Below are 21,640 nucleotides of genomic sequence, written 5' to 3'. Positions count from 1 at the left end.
GTGCTCTGTTCCTTTACTTCTGAGAATGGTAAAACCGGCAAAAGTAGTAAAAGTTGAAAACTGCTCCCATATGAATTGTATTGTGTCTGAAGTAAAGGAACGCTTTTCGAGTAAAAAGTTGTAAAACTTGAAGATTCTTGAACGTAAAGGAACAGGGCTATGGCCGACTCTGGCATATGACACCTTCTGCAGATCCTGGAGTCCTCCGCTGTAGATGGTCAACTTATTTTACCGCTCTCCTGGAACAACACAATTCGCTTGGGTACACTAAAGTAACGGGTAACTACTGCACCCTAATTTAACACGTTCGCGGACGCAAAAAAAAAACTCAGAGAGGTGCAAAAATTACACCCAATTTTTTTCGAAAATAATTTTTGTTTATTTATTAATTAATTATAATATTATTATAATTTTGTATTTATTATGCCATGGATATATATGAAATGAGTCGTATTATGTACATAAATCACAAAAACATGCGATTGTATGCAAGTAAATGACTAAAGATTGACTTAGCATGTGAATGCTTAGCATTCACGCCATCCTACGTCACCATGAAAATAAATGCTATAGCATTCACGTCCGCGAACGTGTTAAGAGGTATACACTCGGACACGCCGAGACTTTTCGACCCCCCTCGATTAATCGAAGAATGTCGATACCTTTCGGCTCTCGAATACCTTCAACCACTTTTACACAGAGCCCTTTCGGCACTCTTGGTAAATCGGAGAATATCGAGACCTTTCGGCCATCGGACACGCTAACTGTACCCTAATGCGAGAGTCCGAATGCATTCAATATTATTTGCAATCAATATTTATTTGACGTATATGTAATGGAGTTGACATTTAAAACCCAGTGGGTTTGTTAAATGCGGTTATATATAAACGTACATGGTACAAATACACAGGTAGCCGCATCGGCAATTGTTGGCAACATAAGATGTCAAAATTTGACATCAATTCAATGCAATTGACACATTATGTTACCATCAGCTGGCATGACAATGCTACCTGTATTATTGTACCATGTAAACGTACTATATATTAGGTTATAGTACGTTTATATATAACCGGATTTAACAAACCCACTGGGTTTTAAATGTCAATTCCATTGGTCACACATATGTCAAATAAATCCACACAAAGAAGGTTAACCCGGCAAAAAGGCTGTAATATGTACGGGTTTTAGTTGGAGATCGGAATTTGAGTTTCATTGGGAGGTCTATTTCTCCTGTCCATGTGGTGAACTATGTGGCTGTGTTCTTAGCGCTGGATATTCTCATATTGCTCAGATGAAAGTTAAGCCTCCGGCACATACGGTCCGTTGAACGTCGCGTTACAACAACCACATGAAAACTTCAAGAACAAACTTGGCATCACTTACACATTTTTCATGTCGTTGTTGTTTTCAACGCGCAACGCGTCACACAATGGTTCGTATGTGCCGGGGTCTTTAGTTAACTTTATCTATTACCCTGCGTTTACACATGACAGGACAGCTGAGTACATACATTGATTGTCAAAATACCAATACTTGCCTGTGTGACGTAGGCGTCCACACAACTGCAAAAACAGTTGTAAAATTATGAATGAAAATCGTCGATTTCTTTTTGTTTTCCTTTCACATATTTTATTTTTGTTCATATTCTTTTGTTTTCATCACATTTCAATTATTATCTCACTTATTTTTACAAAAATGTCAAAAAATAGTCAACCCGACTGTATGTGAAAAAATAATGGACGGCTGGGAGACAGCCGATAAATTTATGTATACTAACACATGCACATATTCGTGCATGAAACTAGTATGCTGTTTATATTAGAGCTTTTTGCAGGGTTAACCTTCTTTATGAGGATTTGTTGAAATATAAGCAATGGAATTGACACTAAACCATGGCACAATAATACAGGTACAGCGGCAAGAACAGCATATTTGTGAATAAAATCAGATACAATATGTAAACAAGCAATTCACAGTAATGAATTATTGTGATCAAATTTGACGTTTTGTATGATTTGATGTAACACCTTTTTATTCCACCATGCGCTAAACCATACATACGAGCATGTCCTCATAAAATACCATTTCAATATAAAAAATCGTATACCCTAGACAGACGGCAGCGTTATGCCTGATTTAGACTATGCTGGATTTAGCAAATCCAGTGGATTTAAATTGTCATTTTCATACAACATATGTCAAATAAAGCCAGATAATTGCTAAATCCAGCGTAGTCTAAATGAACTTTTAATTTGCATTAAGAATTGTATATAATTTTACCCTGACAGACGACAGTTTCTGCATTTACGAAACAGCTGATTGCTGTTTTGTTGTTGTTTTCAGTGTAATTTTTTGTTTTCCTTGTGTCTCAGAGCATTAATATTATGCTCTCTCCCTCATATGAATATAGGCTCCCTTTTACGATATTGCCATATTGAAATACCTAAATGCCCTTTAAATTCAGTTTGCTTTTGTGCATTCAGAATGTAGATAATGCACGATTTAATTTGAATAAAGGCAGTTAATTCAAATTAACGCTAACGTCTGTCAAGAGTATTACTTTAATATTTTCAAAATGTGAATGGACCCGATGAAAAGTAAGTATTATATAAGAATTAAATTCATGCAACAACATATAACATTTACTACAAATAATGCTTGGTTTACATTTACGAAATCCACTCGAATTAAACAGTCAATTCCTTTTCGTATAAGTCAAATGAAAACTAATCCGAAATCCATTGAATTTCATTTGACGTTTAAGCAATGGAATTGACAGTTGAAATCGAGTGGATTTCGTAAATGTAAACCAAGCATAATGCAACTATTTATGCTCTGAGAAAAATATGCGACGACTGCGTTGTCACTGAGCATCACATATATAAAATATTAAAAGCATCCATTGCAATATAATTTATTTCGATTAAATATTTTTTCGAGGCTACCGAAAAATTATGTTAAATTATATCTTCTTCTTTGGTTAATTTTGATTGTTTTCCTCTCACTTAATTTATGAATTATTTAAACTTTACTATTAAAAATAACAACTCAACCAACAAAATAATGGAAACAAGCAAAGCACAAGACAATTTTTATATAAATATTTATTAATTATAAAAAATGCCGTTCAATTTATGACAACAGAAATGTAAAAACAACAAATATATTAAACAAAAAATTTTAAATATTTTTTTAAAAACCGTTGTAATATTTAAACAAACTATAAATACTTAATATAATAATTTTTTTTAACTAATAATAATTACTTATTAACAAATTACTAATAGCGACAGTGAAACCAAAAAATCATGTGCAATGTTTATATCAATAACAACAATAACCTAACTTTATATTGTAAAAACAAATAATTAGAGTAAATTAATTACCATTTTAGTAAATTTACCCATGAGGGCCCAAGCTATATATAGTGCATCTTCTAAAGATGCCGAAATAGAATATAGAATTTCTTAAGTCCCGATTCATACTAGAGTAATGTTATGAAAGAAAATATGCGTTGTTAGATTGAGTTCCACACCAAAGTAATTTTATGAAGTTAAAATTGTGGGGGTGAACTCGATCTAACAACGCTCACTTTCATGAAATCGTTCTAGTGTGGACCGGGACTAAGAACATACGTTTTGATGAAATTCGTTTTATGAAACTACTCTAGTGTGGACAGGGACTAATTGATAATGTCCGAGATACAGTATTTGGCCGTTGTTACATATGTAAGATTATAGTTTGTTTATATTATACCTTTTTCCGGGTTAACCTTATTTACTAGGCGTTTACACCAGACAGTTTGTCTTCAAATACAACTCTGATTTACTAACACATACATACATTTGTCGTTTGTCTCTCAGCTGTCCATCAGTTTTTCACAGACAGCCGGGTTGACAAATTTTTTACATTTTTGTGAAAAAGAAGTGAGATGATAATTCAAATGTGATGAAAACAAAAGAATATGTACAAAACAAAATATGTGAACGCAAAATGAAAAGAAATCGGTGATTTTTATTCATAATTTTACAACTGTTTTCGCAGTTGTCTGGATGCCTACGTCACACAGGCAAGTTGTGGGATTTTGACAATCAATACATGAAGTCAACTGTCCTGTCATTTGTAAACGCAGGGTTATGAGGATTTATTGGACACTTATAAGGCCATGTTTATATTATAGCCTTTTGCCGGGTTAACCTTCTTTCAGAGGATTTATTTGACGTATACACAATAGACGTTTGAAACCCAGTGGGTTTGTTAAATCCGCGTATATATAAACTTAGTATAACTCTTATAAGATGATTAAATGATTTATCCCGATTTGACATATATTATATGAAAATGACAACATAAATCCAGTGGTTTTGCTAAATCCAGCATAGTCTAAACGTAATGTAATGCTAGGTTTACATTTACGAAATCCACTCGATTTCAACTGAAATTGCTTAAACGTCAAATGAAATCTAATGGATTTCAGATGAGATTTCATTTGACGTATACGCAAAGAAATTGACAGTTGAAATCCACGCGATTTCGTAATGTAAATATAAAGCATTGACATTGTTTATATTAAACCACTCCAGGGGCTAGATTCTAGTTCTATGAAAAATTTAAATGAAAAATATCTCCTTTATAATATTTTTCATTTGACATTTACTTCCTTTATAAAATTTTTCATTTCACATTTTCACAGAAACAGAATTGAGCTCCAGTATGGAGTTGGACTATGCTTTAACAAAAAACCCACGTAGCAAAACTGAGCGTTGATGTGTTTAGGCATCCTAAAGTAAATGAACTTTTAAACGCATTTTACACTTGCACTTAAAACAGATATTCTATGGAATCGGCAACTTTCATGACATAAGTTTTATAAAACTTGTTAACAGGCTTTTACATCTAATACTATGTTTACATTTACGAAATCCACTCGATTTCATCTGTCAATTCCTTTGTGTATACGTCAAATGAAAACTCATTTGAAATCGATTGGATTTGATTTGACGTTCGAGCAATGGAATTGACAGTTGAAATCGAGTGGATTTCGTAAGTGTAAACATAGTATAACAACCATAGAATAGCTGTCAAATAAATAAATGACATAAATTCCCATAACACATGTTTTATATGCAAGTGTAAAATGAGTTTTAGATGTAAAGTCATAAACGTCCATCTGTGTAACAACGGCCAAACATTTAAACGGCAAGAAATACCGATAATTATGAAAGATTTTAGACAAGGCGATTTTAGGAAGGTAACCCAAAAGGCGAATTCAGGCCTTTATTTGCTGTCAAAGCATATTTTGTAATCAAAAATAAATAACAAATATTTCAGTTCTATCAAGTAAATGAAGAATTCGCCTTAAATCAGCCTTGGATTTTAGATAAGGGTGCGTTTACATTTACAGCGTTCCGTGGATTTCAACTGTCACTTTCATTGCGTACATTCTTAAGCTGAAAACACATACAACGTTCGAGTAAAGTTTTGCGTTGTGCGTTGACAAAAAACAACAACAGGGCGATGCCGACACAAAAGTCCGGCGTTGATGTGTTTGCCGGCATATATTGCAAATGAATTTGAATTTTTTGGCATCATGCCCAACAGTGTAAAAACGGCCAAAACGACACAAAACTTTACCCAAACGTTGTAAGTGTTTTCAGCTTTATTTGCTATTTTGGTTTTTAAAACATCATATTTTCTTCAAATCTGCTCTCACCTGCACCAAATTGTTTCCTATTCCAATTTGGTTAGACTCAATTTATCACTTTTCCATAAACAAACTTCAAAGTGGATTTCAACTATCAATTTCAGATGAGTTTTATGGGCGTATGTATATTCAATGGGATTGAAATTTGAAATCAACTGGATTTCGTAAATGTAAAGATAATTTAACACTTCATTTCAGTATATACTCGTATTGTCAAATGTACATTTTATCTCAAATTTCTCAAAAAATGTGAAATAAAAAGTAGTTAACTATATGTAGAAACCCATAACCCCAAAAGCAGAACACCAATATACAAGTAGTTTTAAATACACAAAATTAAGCTAGACAAACTTTTTGCATATACATAAATAGTTTTATTTTTATTTTTTGCATTGTGCACCATTACTAATGCCCGTAATTTCTAGCCCTATGGAATTACAACCCTAGAGCTATGCTCGTTTCCTTGGTTATTGGTTATTGGCACATGCAACAAGTTGTTTATTGCTGTTACTTACCTGAGGTTACCATTTTTACCATTTGTTACCATTTTTAACCTGCAAACCCCGAAAAGTGGCAAAACTGGAAGCAATTTTTAAGAGAGTGAGAGAGGAGAGAGAGCGAAAATGACTTTCTCCTCTACCACAGGCTACCAGCAAAATTTCTGCAGGTAAAAAATGGCAGAACTGAATTTTCGACTTTTGTTTGACGATTATTTCACAATGAAGAAGAAAATGGACGAAAAACAGAAGAAAAAGTCGAACGTTAACAAAACTAAATTAAAAACTGTGAAATAAAAGACGAAAATTGATTTTTTATGTTTCTTTTTGACATTGCTGCCAGGTCTACAATTTTCCGTTCCTTTACTTTTCTGGTAAAAATGTTCATGAGAGAGCAATTTTGACAGTTTTCTCTTGTACCATTAAAAAAGTAAAGGAACAAAGCTTACGTTTGTTAAGACCGCTGCACATACGGCGCGTTAAGCGTTGCGTTACAACAACCACATGACAACTTGTTTACGTTTTCATACAAATTATTCACAATAACAAAAAAATTGGCAGATTGAAACCAATCAGCTGGTCGTTTTACACCACCTTATAATTTCATCATGATATACATATTTATTCAATTGTTTCATATATTCTTGCTGATTTCCTCCAAACTGCCAAATTCATTGAAAGGTTTGAGTAAAGTTTCGCGTCAAGTTTGAATTTTTCTTTATTATTTTATCAGAAATGACACGACATTTTACTCAGATATTTATAGTGTTTTTATGAAATCGAGTGGATTTCGTAAATGTAAATCTAGCATTAGTCATGTTGTTGTATTTCTTTCGTTGAAGTTTAGTCATTCCGCTTCCCGTTCATCTATTCTCACAAAGTGACAGTATTCTCACAAAATTATAGTATTTTCCGAAGTGGTGCAGAAATTAGTTGGTCGGTCGACGACTACATCCTTTGTTTTCATCTAAAAATGTTTATAGATGCTAAAATAAAACAATCAAACAACTAAATCGGTAAACAATTTTATATAGCGCAAAGGTCCTGAACAAAAAGAACACACAATTTAGTTCCAAGCAAATAAGAACACAAATGCTTTGTTTACATTTACGAAATCCACTCGATTTCAAATGAAGACTCATCTGATATCAATTGGATTTCATTTGACGTTTAAGCAAGGGATTTGACAGTCAAAAACGAGTGGATTTCGTAAATGTAAACTTACTAAAACACTCTTATACATACAAAACACTCAAAGTCCCAATTTACATTAGGCGAGTTTACTTGCGGCAATTGTCAGTTTGTAGGTGAGAGAGGGTGCTGAGAGGCAAAGGGTTACCATATGCCTCACCTCTCTCTCCTACAAAATGACAATTGCCGCAAGTAAACTCGCCCAATGTAAATTGGGACTTATATAAATGCAATAAACTACTATTAACATATAAACCTGTACAAACATTATTGTACATTTCAATTATTTTAATAATTTATAAATAAATAAAATACTTATCAGTAAAAATGCAACAACATCCAAGCAAATGAAAAATAATGCTAATTGTGAAAAAATCTTAGTAGCAATGAAAAAACTCGACTAATAAAAAGAAAATAATAAATGCTATTGTTATTTTATTACAAAGTCAAGGACTAGAATGTTTGTCAGTGAAGGAGCTGACGGTGATGAACGGGTGGTGGATACTCGCTTCGCAACTGTCAAAATTAAAAGAAGTCGCCTTCACTTGGCTTGGACAAAGTTAAGCTGAAAACAGATACAACGTTTGATTAAAGTTTTGCGTTGGGCGTCGAGAAAAAAACAACAACAACAGGGTGACGACGACACCAAAGTCCAGCGTTTATCTGTTTGTCGGCATATATTTCAAATGAATTTGAATTATTCGGCATCATGCCCAACAGTGTAAAAACGGCTAAAACGACACAAAACTTTACCCAAACGTTGTATGTGTTTGCAGCTTTAGAGTTTTATTGTCATCCTGGCAAACAATTAAACCAAACACTTATTTGTCTGCATTAAATACGAACAAGCATGGTGCAATACATAAGGTGAAGCGATAAGGCCAGAGGCTCAATTCTTGTACTATGAACATTTGAAATGAAAACTTTTCTAAAGGAAATAAAGTTCAAAAGAAAAATATTATAAAGAAAATATTTTTCATTTAAAACAAGAATCCAGCCCCAGGTGATGTCACCCAAGCTGTCAAATTCATTGTTATTGCGAATTAAACATAAACAAAACTTTTGACAGCTTGAAGTACTTTCAATCAAAATAGTCTTGTAGTAGTTCATTGTTGGTTTATAGTACATTTACAGTTACGGAATCGAGTGGATTTCAACTGTCAATTGCTTTGAATACACGTAAGCAGGCGTTTACACCAGACAGTTTGTCTTCAAATACAACTCTGATTTACTAACACATACATATAAGCTTCGTTCCCGTACTTTTTAATGGTAAAACTAGTAAAAGAGAGAACTGCAAAAAATTTGTTCTTACTCACAAGTTTTCTGAAATAGTTCGGGAACGGAAAAATGGAAAATACGTCAAAAAAACTGGAACAAATGTCAAAGTCGGCGTATCAGCCAATCCGACGCCGGCAACCATGTTACTATTTTTTTACTCGCCCAAATTTGTTGTGTAAAAAGTTTTTAAAGAGAGCGTCATTCAGCGCCATTTTTATTTAAAGAGAAGTGAACATTTTACAACTTTTTTGTGTACGGGAACGCTTTTTCGAGTAAAATGTGTAAAAGTCGTAAAAATTGTAAAAACTTTTTAGTTCTGGAACACAGCTATATTTGTCGTTTGTCTCCCAGCTGTCCATCATTTTTTCAAAGACAGTCGGGTTAACAAATTTTTGACATTTTTGTGAAAAAGAAGTGAGATGATAATTCAAATGTGCTGAAAACAAAAGAATATGTACAAAAACAAAATATGTGAACGGAAAACGAAAAGGAATCGACGATTTTCATTCATAATTTTACAACTGTTTTCGCAGTTGTCTGGACGCCTACGTCACACAGGCATGTTTTGGGTTTTTGACAATCAATACATGAACTCAACTGTCTTGTCATTTGTAAACGCAGGGTAAAATGAAATCTCATCTGAAATCCGTTGGATTTCATTTGACGTTAAAACAACGGAGTTGAGAGTTGAAATCGAGTGGTTTTTGTAAATGTAAACTAAGCATTACATTCGGCGCCATTTCGTGATTTCGGAGACGTTTCGTGATTTCGCATACAAAAATGAAATCATCTCATTTCGTAATTTCAGCGAAATCAACATAGAAATGACAGTACACATGATATATGTACAACCCCGTTTCTGACTAAAAATGTGCCAAAAGTTGCACCACTTTTCACGTATCACAATAAACAAGGTAATAACAAGGTCAATTGCTGCAACAACAAATTGTAGTATCAAAATTTGTAAACAATGAGAAAAAATGTTAAATAATTTGTTACAATGCTATTTTTCATTGAGTTCCCATACGTTTTTAATGGTAAAGTCAGGAAAAAGAGCGAGCAATCGTATTTATATGCCAATGAACATGCCGACAGTTTTTGATCAGAAATCGTCAAAAAATCGTCAACAATATTTGAAAAATCGTCAAAAAATCTTCAACATGGTCCACAACTCGGTTTGGTTACCGTTTAATGCGATTTTTTGCTGCTATTTTTGTGAATGAGACTGACAACATAAGATATACAATCCACAGCAATAAATCTAACCTAATATCACTTAAATACTGCTATAAAAATAGCTTTCAGAAGATGATAGTTTTCCTATGGTTATCGAGTTTGAAGCAATGCAGTATGGTAAAGCTGGGTACACATTGCCATTTTAAATGGTAGCTTAGCTCAAATATCGCTTGCTTGACAGTGTGACCGTCCATATTGGCCGTACACGTACATTTTGGTTGTTGGGCAGTCGAAAATCGATAAAAATTTTCATTGAAAACTGGCTGACAACTTGAAGAGGGCATTTGTAGGAAGTTAATAAAGCTGGACTCATATTTTTTATAACAAAATATATATAAGTAATATTTTATCTCGAAAACTTTTTAAGGAAGATGTTCATCTATTACCAAAACTAAAGGACATTTTTCAGCTCATGTAATTTGAATGTGGGACAAAAACTATGAAATACCTGTGGCTATATATGCCAGATATGTGCCTAAATATAGCCAATCCGTCTGGAAATTGCTATAAAACATTAAAAAGCTCAAAAATCCAGTTTGGAACATTGCTTTCCTTAAAATCTTTCGTGAAACTTTGGTCAAAATGTAGTTATCGTCTTTTATTTCATGCATTTCTGGCTTAGGTGAAAAATCGTCATTATGGACCATAAAATCGTCAAATCGTCATTTTTCAATTTTGGGCCAAAAAATCGTCAAAATGACGATAAATCAGCAAATTCGGCAACACTAGCAGCTAGTGTCAACTAGGCCAAAATTTTATGGGAGAAAACAGGAGAAGAGTGTGTCAGTCGGCGCTATTTTTATTTAAAGAGAAGTGCAAGTCTTGCTAGATTTGGGATTATGGGAACGCATTTTAAAACTAAACGGGAAAACTACTGAAAGTAGTAATATTTTGCAGGTTCTGAACATAACTTTTATCTATCAAAATTTATTACTATGATGTCTCAACGATAAAATCATTTTTCATGTTTTCATTTGTTAGTACTATACACAATTGCTCTGATCCAGAACCTGCAAGAAGCTACTATTTTTTACTACGGTAGCATTTTTTTCTTTGTTATCGAAAAAATAGTAAAAATTAGTAGATTCTTGCACTTCTGGAACAGACCAAATTAATACCATATACAGATAGTTTTACAATCATTCTCGAAATAAAGTTGTAAAGTTCTATATTGTCGTATATTTTTGATGACTAATTCAATTAACAACAACTTATTTTGAACATTCATGTTCGATCAGCTGCGCACATGCATCTACCTTGATTATTGTAATATGTTTGAAATCACCAAAAAATAAGTATAAACACCGTGGTGTATATCAAGATTTAGTGAAATCCTATGGATTTTGGAGCGCAAGTGTAAACTTGACATAAGATAACAAAACACACTATACATCGAAGTTAAGGGTTGTTTACACCACCTATCAATGTCGTATGAGATGTCAAATTTTCTACCTGCGAATGTTGATTTGGCAACTCATATGTAAATTTTTCAATTAGGGAGCGCTCTATTTGATACGGCATTCTCGTATGTAAACATAAATTTATCAGCTGTTTTCTGGCATTCTCAAAAAAAAAAAATTGAAAAACAAAATCTTTTAAAAAAGAAAATGGAAAGTTATGTATATTTAAGTATTTAGAAAAGTAAATAAAGGGTGTTTATAATGTTATTTTCAGATCGATTGGTCGAAAGGAGCAGTGTTGGAAATTATTGCTTTGTGGCAAAACATGAATGCCTCTATAACCCCAAAAACCTATTCTACCACAACAAACATGCTAGATATTAATTTTCCTTCAACCAAAATTAAAAATTTGCGCAAATTTGTAACTCAACAATAAATGTAAACAATGACAAAAACAGCTGTTGTTATATTTATAGGTTATGTCATACGAAAATAACACTTGTACGTATGAACGCACAAATTGAAAGTTGTATGGATGACGGCAATTTTGACAAACATAGAGAATGTCGAATGGGTGAAAGAAATGACAGCTCATATGACATTGATAGATGGTGTAAACAGCCCTTTAGCGTTGTGTAAAAGCGCCTCTTGCATACACGTTACATTTCCTCACTTACGTTACGTTACCAATAATCGCAATGCTGCTTTCTGTCAAACTTACCCCGATCAAGAAAAAAAATGTATTTTTATTTAATTAAAAATGTGTGACGTGCTCGTTTAGATTACCATTAATCTACGATAAAAACCTCGACGGGAAGAGCATTAATTAGTGATAAGATAAATAATCTGTGTGTTACCGCAAGGGTAACATTACAATAAAACCATCGTGACAAATCCCCCAAAAAGCAATTGACCTAAATTCTCTCGAAACAGAAAAAAAAATTGAGGTTATGTTTATAGAAAATTAAGAAAGTATATTTTCGTTGTTTTGTTAAAAGAAAAAGTTCATTATTCATAATGAAGTTAATGCAAATTGCATTATTAGTGTGTTGTGCTTTAGCAACATTGAATTTCGTAAATGCTACGTCATTTGAAGATAATGACTTTGCGGAATTTGAAGATTTTGATAGTGATGATGATTTTGTTGAGGTTCCAGTAACAGTGGGAGGAGGTGCTGGTGTTTCCAAAGATGTGCCAAGCAAAGAAAAGGAACCGGTTGCAAAGGCTACACAAATCCAAGATGACGAAGAAGATGGAATTGTTGAAGATGAAGATGAATTCTTTAAGGACGATGAAGAATTTGAAGGCTTCGATGCTGGTGAAATCAAAGAGGAGCCGACAACGGGCAAAAAACCAGCTGAACCTAAATTGACTGTAGCCAAGATACCAATGCATTTTAGGTAAGTGGAATATTGGTTTTAGAGAACTTTAACTTTTTTGTAATCATTTTTCAACAAAGTTGAGGATCGTTCAGTACAGTATAAGCAAAGCATTGGAAAAAGTTATTTGTAAGCATATCTATGGCACAAATTTATGAATTGGGTAGAGTTCACAGAAGATTCAACAGCCTAGTAAGTCCACTTGGTTGCATTCAAACGAGACTTTAACTTGGATAGGAGAACTCTCCGTCCTTAACATAATCCTATGGAAGTCATGGGATATAAAGACGTCGGCTCAACTACCTTGTGATGTGTCTGCGATGTAGATAAGAAGAGAGGAAATGGATCAGATCCCAACAAATCTTGTGCAGTGATGCTGAACAAGTCTCAATTCTCTAATGGCGGATAAGACAGAATAAATGTTCATATGAGGCCTAGCTTCTACGAAGGTTTATATCTGCTACAACAAGAACAATAAGAGGACTGAAGGTCTATATATTTCAAAGACCCACTATCTACCTATACACTAGCCTAGAAGGCCATCTAGCTATTATAGATAATTTTTAGAGCACTTCTTATGGTAAATACCGTTTTAGAGGTGTTTCTTCCTATAGAAAACACATTCTGTGTGTTGAAAGGACTTCTAACTGTAGAAGAGAGCACTTAGGAGGGCCTTTTTCATAGAAGACATCTTTAGAGATTATTCGGTATGTAGACGTCCTCAGTTTTCAAGCCCATTTAAGTAGGTTTTTATTATTTAGAAGCCCCTTTAAGGGGTTTTCTTTATTTAGAAGCCCTTGTAAAAGTGTAGAAGTCTCTCTATGAGGGTATTCTGTATTTAGAAGACCATTTAAGAAAGTCTTCTATATTTAGATAGAAGCCCCTCTAAGGGTATCTACTATTTTTGGAAGCCCGCTTTAATGGGTTCATCTATTTTAAGAAGCCCCTTTAAGGGTGTCTTCTTTTTGTGGAAGTCCCTTTCAGGGGACATATGTTTCTAGAAGCCCCCTTATGAAAGTGTTCTACATTTAGCAGCCCCTCTACGGTTGTTTTCAAATGGATGCCCCTCCCTCTAAGGATGTCTACTAATTTTGGAAGTCCCTTTAAGGGGGTCATGTATTTTTAGCAGCCCCTTTTAGGATGTCTTCTTTATTTAAAAGCCCCGGTAAGAGTGTGTTCTATATTTAGAAGTCTTTTTAAGGGAGACTTCTATATTTAGAAGCCCCTCTAGGGAGTTCTTGTATATATAGAAGCACCTCTAAAAGGGTCTTCCATATTTACAAGTCTCTTAAGGGGGTCTCCTATATATAAAATGGGCTTCTAACTATAGAAGACCTCTTAAGGGGTTATTCTGCCTTTAGAAAAGTTCTCGGCTGTGTTTCTAACTACTGAAATACAGTCCATTATTATTCACTATGGTGTTGCTGTAGGTTTTTAATTTTCTGTATATGTTCACATTTTACAGAAGGTTTTGAAATTACAATTTATTAATTATATTTCTTACCTTTTAGAACTCATTGGGACTCATATTGGATGGAAATGTTAATGCTGGCCGGTCTTATGGTTTATTTCACCAATTTCTTTGCGGGTAAAGCAAAGAATGCCAAATTGGCCCAAATGTGGTTGAACACACACAAGGGCCTGCTGGATGACAACTTCGTTTTGGTTGGTGATGATGGCAAGGTGGAAAATGAAAACCCCGGTCTAATGAAAGAAAGTGAAAGTTTATACACCCTTTGGTGTTCGGGACGTACATGCTGTGAAGGCATGTTGGTGGAACTGAAAATGATCAAGCGACAAGATTTGGTTTCACTTGTCGCAGGCTTAATGCGACCCCAACAAGATCAAGTACACATTAAAGTTGATTTGACACGTGGTGTAATGGATCCATTTGTATTCTGTGTTGGCACAAAGAAGACCATAACCAAGGCCTTTAAAGAATATGCCGATTTGGTAAGATAACCATCACCACCCCTGTATGTGTGTGTTTTTAATTTTATCTTTTTTTCGTTTTTATTTTTATTACAGAGCAAATATTGTACTCTAGTCAGTAAACCAGAGACACGTTATAATGTCCCAGCTGGTTTTAGTGTATTATCGGAAATTCCCGAAGCCACATCTGCCATATTGGAGAACCGTATTATCACGGCTCTCAGTAGATACCAACAATATATAGATTATATTCATATCTCGGATCAATACAGTGGTCCAGTACAAGTAGAAGATGCCAATAATTTGAAACAACCTGAAACCAAACCAGTACTTATGGCTGGATTTAATTTACCCAAAAATGGTGATATGGAGGCTGTTAAACCATTGTTGATACTCATATTTTATTTAATGGAACGTCTTAAGGGTTATCGTCTATCAAGAGAGGTAAGAGAATCGAAATTTTCAAAATCGCAAGGCAAAATTACTAATCCCAAAATGTTTTCAGGGTCAACAAAAAGCCGAAAAGAATCGCAGCCGTGTTGAGGAGGAATTCTTAAAGAGCACCCATGCAGCCAGAGCCGAGGCTGCTGCCCAACGCCGTGAAGACAAGCGTAAGGCTGAAAAGGAACGCATTATGGCCGAAGATGATCCCGAAAAACAACGCCGTTGGGAAGCCAAGGAACAAAAGCGCCAAGCCAAGAAGAAAGCTCCCAAAATGAAACGTTTGGCTGTCAAATCGCTTTAAATTTCTTCATAAATCATACATCTTCTTTCCCAAGCCAATTTTTATTCATTTATCATAAAATTTTAAGACAACTTTATTTGGAGGATTAGTTTTCGGTAGCTTTATTGGAAAACGGCCATATTATCTATTTTAAAAGCGATTAACTTATTTCTTAGGGGATTCTACAAAATGAAAACAAACGCAATATTTTTTCTGGCCAATAAATAAATGTGTATTTAATTTATGAATTTAATGCCTTTCTCTCATTTCAACATTTTCCAGGGAAACAATTTTCATTGGACATATAGGCAATGTGATTACGCAGTGTCTTAATTTGCTTTTGGGCTGCATCAAAACTATACGACAAACTGTTCAATTGTCCTTGCATTTCTCGTATAACACATTCACGATCGCCAACCGACAACGAAGCGCTGGCCCGACATTGTGCCAATTGCTTTTCCAGACAATTGATGTGGTCTTGTTGTTTCTGTTTAATCAATTCAAAACGTTCCGTCATACGTGCAATAATTTTGGCCGATTCTGTGCGCAAACAACTCAAGTCTTCTTGGGCCACATTTAATCGTTCACAGAATAGATCCCGTTGACGTTGTATCTCTTCCAAGGACTTCTTGGTTTTATCCAGATCATGTTGACATTTTTGTAGCTGAGGTCTACAATCCTCAATGCCGCCGCCACCAGAGGTTCCTGATTTATTTTTATTTGCCTTTAATTCTTTGCACACAATCAACAGTTTGTTTTCCAGCTCCTCTTTCTCCTTGCACAGTTTGGCAACTTTTATTTGTTCATTTTCCAAGAGTTTTGGAAATTTTACCAATTCATTGAGTTTTTCTTGAAATTTGCAGCGTATATCTTTAATTTCTAAATTAATCTGTTTTTCGATACGTTTATTGTTCAAATTGAGTTTTTCTATCAGGGCACCCTGTTCTTCCACCTTCTGTTGAGCTTTTAAATATTTATTGCGATAATCTTCCAATTGTACAGATTGTTCTTTCATCAAACACTTGAATTCGATTTGTTCTTCTTTCAAGTCGTTGATGCGATTTGTCAGCAGTTGGATTTCGGAAGCGTCAGCATTTTCGCCAGATGAGCCGCAGGTGTTTTTGACTCTAAATGAAAAGAATATTGGTCTTGTCAATTTTTTTCTAGGAGTCTTCTATATCTAGAAGCCACTCTAATGAGGTATTCTATATATAGAATTTCCTCTAAAGCGGTATTTTATAGTTAATGGAGCCTCTAAACTATATCTAGAAGTCTCACTAAATGGATCTTATATATCTTCAAAATCTGGAAGTGTACTTCCATAGCTCGAGGGATTGCTAAAACGACCTATAGATGCCCCTCAAAAGGGGTCTTCTATATTTAGAAGCCTTTCTGAAGGGGTCTTCTATATCTAGAAGCACCTCTGAAGGGGTATTCTATATCTGGAAGCCCCTCTAAAGGGGGTATTCTATATCTTGAATCCCCTATTAAGGGGGTATTCTAAATCTAGAAGCCCCCGTGAAGTGATCTTCTGTATCTAGAAGCCCCTCTTTAGTGGTCTTCTACATCCAGAAGGGCCTCTGTTCAGTACCTAGAAGCCCTTCTAATGGGGCCGGCCTTCCATATCTAGAAGTCTCTCTGAAGGGGTCTTCTATACTTGGAAGCCTCTCTAAAGGGATCTTCGGTGCCTGGAAGCCTCTTTAAAGGGATCTTCTATATCTAGAAACCCCTCAGAAGAATTATTTTATACCTACAAGCCCCTCTGAAGTTATCTTCTATATGTAGAAGCGCCTCTGAGGAGAACTGTGACTAGAAGCGCACCTGAAGGTGCATTATGTATCTAGAAGCCCCCTTCGAAAGGGTTTTCTATATCTATAGGTCCTTTTGAAGAGGTCTTCTATATGTAGAAGCCGTATAAAATACCCTATGGCAGGGTATTTTATATCTAGAAGTCCCTCTTAAGTAATTTTCTATATCTAGAAGCCCCTCTGAACGAGTCTTCTATGTCTTGAAGACCTTCTGAAGAGGTCTTCTATATCTAGAAGACCCTCTGACAAGGTCTTCTATATATAGATGCCCCTCAGAAAAGGTATTCTAAATCTAGAAGCCCCTCTCATAAGGTCTTCTATATCTAGAAGCCCCTCTGAACGCGTCTTCTATGTCTTGAAGACCTTCTGAAGAGGTCTTCTATATCTAGAAGACCCTCTGACAAGGTCTTCTATATATAGATGCCCCTCAGAAAAGGTATTCTAAATCTAGAAGCCCCTCTCATAAGGTCTTCTATATCTAGAAGCCCTTCTTGAGTGGTCTTCTATATCTAACACTTTGTCTACAATAGTGGATTATTTTACCTCTTTGTTAGCTCATTAAGTTCCTTTTCTTTTTTGCCAAACTCTTGCAGCAAATAGGCATAATTATCTTTGAGCTTATCAAAATGTTGACTTTTAAGAGATTGACACGGTGCTTTCGGACAAGATGTTTTCGGGCAAGAAGAACATCCCCCCTTTGCAGGACTATTCTCATTATGATGATGACGACAAATTTCATCCTTAAGGCTATCCATTTTTTGTTGCATATCCTTCAATTTTTGCTTTAGCATCTCCATAGTTGTATCCTTGGAAGCAACTTTCGATTTACATGATGATACTGGCTTTTTGTGCTTTGTATTCGGGCAATTACTGTTATAACTCTGCAGGGTTGCCAAGATTTCATTCATTAGCTTTTGATCCTCGGATTCGCAACGATCGGCTTCATCTTGATACGAACAAGATTTTTCACTTGTTGTTGTATCACCACCAGAAGCACGCCAACGACGACATACTGGAGGTTCCCTCTTAGAGATAGCAGATTTTGATCTATGCGGCTGTTGTAGTGGATCACAATGCATTGGCATGGAAAACATTGGTTCCTCATCAAATGTCGTTACCAATTCAATACCCTGATAGTGGCGATGAGAACCGAAATTTTGTAGATGCATTGCCTTGGTGGTGAGTTCACGTAATTTACAGGTCTCCTTTTCCATGCATTCATTCAAATCTCTCAATTGTTTCTTTTCGTCGCAGCTGAGAGGTCCCGACTTGCATTGTAACTGTTTAATTTCATTTTTCACCTCTTCGATTGTGACATTTTGACAATGAATCTCCTTTTGTAATCGTTTGTATTCTTTGTAGTTTCGTGCCCGTTCGGGATCATCAGATGAACCTAACAGAGGATCATCCGGTTCAGAGTCCTCTTCTTGTTGTTCTTCTGCCTCATTATCATAGATTTCTGATTGGTCATCTCCATTGAGATCATTATCTTCATTAACAGTGTCATCAATGGGGGCATCTAACGTTGTTTCTTGATCTTCTTGTTCGCTGGCCATTTTTATTTGGAATTTTATAAAAGTTACTTAAAATTTTGATTTTTATTTTAAACTTTTCCGATGTTTATCAAAAAAACTTTTATTTTTTTATGTAAAAACTTTGAATGATTTTCCTGAGACTACTGCGGATGAACATTAGAACAAGTAAAAGAAGGCCAATGTATTGCCAAGAAGAGCTCAACACTGTTAAAATATGAAAACTGCTGCGCGCTGTACCTTTAGGAATTCAGGCACACTCCTTAGACTAATAGCCTTGAATGACCAACAATAGCCTCCATCAGTAAAACTTCTCATACTTTAGGATCCACGTCTTGTTGCCTCTTTGGTCACCACGTCTTGTTGCCTCTTTGGTTACCCCTAAAAATCTATAAAAAATCCACGTCTTGTTACCTCTTTGGTTACCCCTAAAAATCTATAAAAAATCCACGTCTTGTTACCTCTTTGGTTACCCCTAAAAATCTATAAAAAATCCACGTCTTGTTACCTCTTTGGTTACCCCTAAAAATCTATAAAAAAATCCACGTCTTGTTGCCTCTTTGGTTACCCTACAAAATCTATAAAAAAATCCACGTCTTGTTGCCTCTTTGGTTACCCCTAAAAATCTATAAAAAATCCACGTCTTGTTGCCTCTTTGGTTTCCCCTAAAAATCTATAAAAAAAATCCACGTCTTGTTGCCTCTTTGGTTACCCCTAAAAATCTATAAAAAATCCACGTCTTGTTGCCTCTTTGGTTACCCCTAAAAATCTATAAAAAATCCACGTCTTGTTGCCTCTTTGGTTACCCCTAAAAATCTTTAAAAAATCCACGTCTTGTTGCCTCTTTGGTTACCCCTAAAAATCTTTAAAAAAAACCACGTCTTGTTGCCTCTTTGGTTACCCCTAAAAATCTTTAAAAAATCCACGTCTTGTTGCCTCTTTGGTTACCCCTAAAAATCTTTAAAAAATCCACGTCTTGTTGCCTCTATGGTTACCCCTGAAAATCTTTAAAAAATCCACGTCTTGTTGCCTCTTTGGTTACCCCTAAAAATCTTTAAAAAATCCACGTCTTGTTGCCTCTTTGGTCTAAAAATCTTTAAAAAAAATCCACGTCTTGTTGCCTCTTTGGTTACCCCAAAAAATCTTTAAAAAATCCACGCGTTGCTGTCTCTTTAGTTACCCCAAAAAATCTTTAAAAAATCCACGCCTTGCTGCCTCTTTGGTTACCCCTAAAAATCTTTAAAAAAATCCACGCCTTGCTGCCTCTTTGGTTACCCCTAAAAATCTTTAAAAAATCCACGCCTTGCTGCCTCATTGGTTACCCGTAGAAATCTTTAAAAAATCCAGGTCTTGTTGCCTCTTTGGTTACCTATAAAAATCTTTAAAAAATCCACGTCTTGTTGCCTCTTTGGTTACCCCTAAAAATCTTTAAAAAATCCACGCCTTGCTGCCTCTTTGGTTACCCCTAAAAATCTTTAAAAAATCCACGCCTTGCTGCCTCTTTGGTTACCCCTAAAAATCTTTAAAAAATCCACGCCTTGCTGCCTCTTTGGTTACCCCTAAAAATCTTTAAAAAATCCACGCCTTGCTGCCTCTTTGGTTACCCCTAAAAATCTTTAAAAAATCCACGCCTTGCTGCCTCTTTGGTTACCCCTAAAAATCTTTAAAAAATCCACGCCTTGCTGCCTCTTTGGTTACCCCTAAAAATCTTTAAAAAATCCACGCCTTGCTGCCTCTTTGGTTACCCCTAAAAATCTTTAAAAAATCCACGCCTTGCTGCCTCTTTGGTTACCCCTAAAAATCTTTAAAAAATCCACGCCTTGCTGCCTCTTTGGTTACCCCTAAAAATCTTTAAAAAATCCACGCCTTGCTGCCTCTTTGGTTACCCCTAAAAATCTTTAAAAAATCCACGCCTTGCTGCCTCTTTGGTTACCCCTAAAAATCTTTAAAAAATCCACGCCTTGCTGCCTCTTTGGTTACCCCTAAAAATCTTTAAAAAATCCACGCCTTGCTGCCTCTTTGGTTACCCCTAAAAATCTTTAAAAAATCCACGCCTTGCTGCCTCTTTGGTTACCCCTAAAAATCTTTAAAAAATCCACGCCTTGCTGCCTCTTTGGTTACCCCTAAAAATCTTTAAAAAATCCACGCCTTGCTGCCTCTTTGGTTACCCCTAAAAATCTTTAAAAAATCCACGCCTTGCTGCCTCTTTGGTTACCCCTAAAAATCTTTAAAAAATCCACGCCTTGCTGCCTCTTTGGTTACCCCTAAAAATCTTTAAAAAATCCACGCCTTGCTGCCTCTTTGGTTACCCCTAAAAATCTTTAAAAAATCCACGCCTTGCTGCCTCTTTGGTTACCCCTAAAAATCTTTAAAAAATCCACGCCTTGCTGCCTCTTTGGTTACCCCTAAAAATCTTTAAAAAATCCACGCCTTGCTGCCTCTTTGGTTACCCCTAAAAATCTTTAAAAAATCCACGCCTTGCTGCCTCTTTGGTTACCCCTAAAAATCTTTAAAAAATCCACGCCTTGCTGCCTCTTTGGTTACCCCTAAAAATCTTTAAAAAATCCACGCATTGCTGCCTCTTTGGTTACCCCTAAAAATCTTTAAAAAATCCACGCCTTGCTGCCTCTTTGGTTACCCCTAAAAATCTTTAAAAAATCCACGCCTTGCTGCCTCTTTGGTTACCCCTAAAAATCTTTAAAAAATCCACGCCTTGCTGCCTCTTTGGTTACCCCTAAAAATCTTTAAAAAATCCACGCCTTGCTGCCTCTTTGGTTACCCCTAAAAATCTTTAAAAAATCCACGCCTTGCTGCCTCTTTGGTTACCCCTAAAAATCTTTAAAAAATCCACGCCTTGCTGCCTCTTTGGTTACCCCTAAAAATCTTTAAAAAATCCACGCCTTGCTGCCTCTTTGGTTACCCCTAAAAATCTTTAAAAAATCCACGCCTTGCT

At 35.4% G+C, this 21,640-nt stretch overlaps 2 protein-coding genes across 2 annotated transcripts; one reads left to right on the top strand and one right to left on the bottom strand.

Annotated features, from left to right (window-relative positions):
* The first annotated feature begins 11,964 nt into the window (after positions 1-11,964).
* On the top strand, positions 11,965-15,595 carry LOC141395371 (PAT complex subunit CCDC47). The gene is made up of 4 exons (XM_073971069.1): positions 11,965-12,712; positions 14,203-14,644; positions 14,720-15,067; positions 15,129-15,595. Exons 1-4 carry the CDS (start codon positions 12,330-12,332, stop codon positions 15,366-15,368), a joined length of 1,413 nt encoding a protein of 470 aa, XP_073827170.1. The 5' UTR covers positions 11,965-12,329; the 3' UTR covers positions 15,369-15,595.
* On the bottom strand, positions 15,555-18,856 carry LOC141395370 (uncharacterized). The gene is made up of 2 exons (XM_073971068.1): positions 17,699-18,856; positions 15,555-16,474 (listed from the first exon to the last, which is right to left on the bottom strand). The coding sequence occupies exons 1-2, from the start codon at positions 18,709-18,711 to the stop codon at positions 15,616-15,618; spliced, it is 1,872 nt and encodes a 623-aa protein (XP_073827169.1). The 5' UTR covers positions 18,712-18,856; the 3' UTR covers positions 15,555-15,615.
* Positions 18,857-21,640: the final 2,784 nt, after the last annotated feature.

Source organism: Musca autumnalis, unplaced genomic scaffold (assembly GCF_047663935.1).
Source record: "Musca autumnalis isolate F117 unplaced genomic scaffold, ASM4766393v1 scaffold_2, whole genome shotgun sequence".
NCBI classification, from domain to species: domain Eukaryota; kingdom Metazoa; phylum Arthropoda; class Insecta; order Diptera; family Muscidae; genus Musca; species Musca autumnalis.
The sequence above is the reverse complement of the archived record's forward strand: the minus strand, read 5'-3'. Positions and strand labels throughout refer to the sequence as shown.

Excerpts from the sequence above, each read along its gene's own strand:
- LOC141395371 (XM_073971069.1), top strand. The coding sequence starts at position 12,330 with ATGAAGTTAATGCAAATTGCATTATTAGTGTGTTGTGCTTTAGCAACA. Across the intron at positions 14,645-14,719 it reads TTAAAGAATATGCCGATTTG|AGCAAATATTGTACTCTAGT; the intron begins GTAAGATAACCA and ends TTTTTATTACAG. Across the intron at positions 15,068-15,128 it reads GTTATCGTCTATCAAGAGAG|GGTCAACAAAAAGCCGAAAA; the intron begins GTAAGAGAATCG and ends AAATGTTTTCAG.
- LOC141395370 (XM_073971068.1), bottom strand. The coding sequence starts at position 18,711 with ATGGCCAGCGAACAAGAAGATCAAGAAACAACGTTAGATGCCCCCATT. Across the intron at positions 16,475-17,698 it reads CTTAATGAGCTAACAAAGAG|AGTCAAAAACACCTGCGGCT; the intron begins GTAAAATAATCC and ends CTTTTCATTTAG.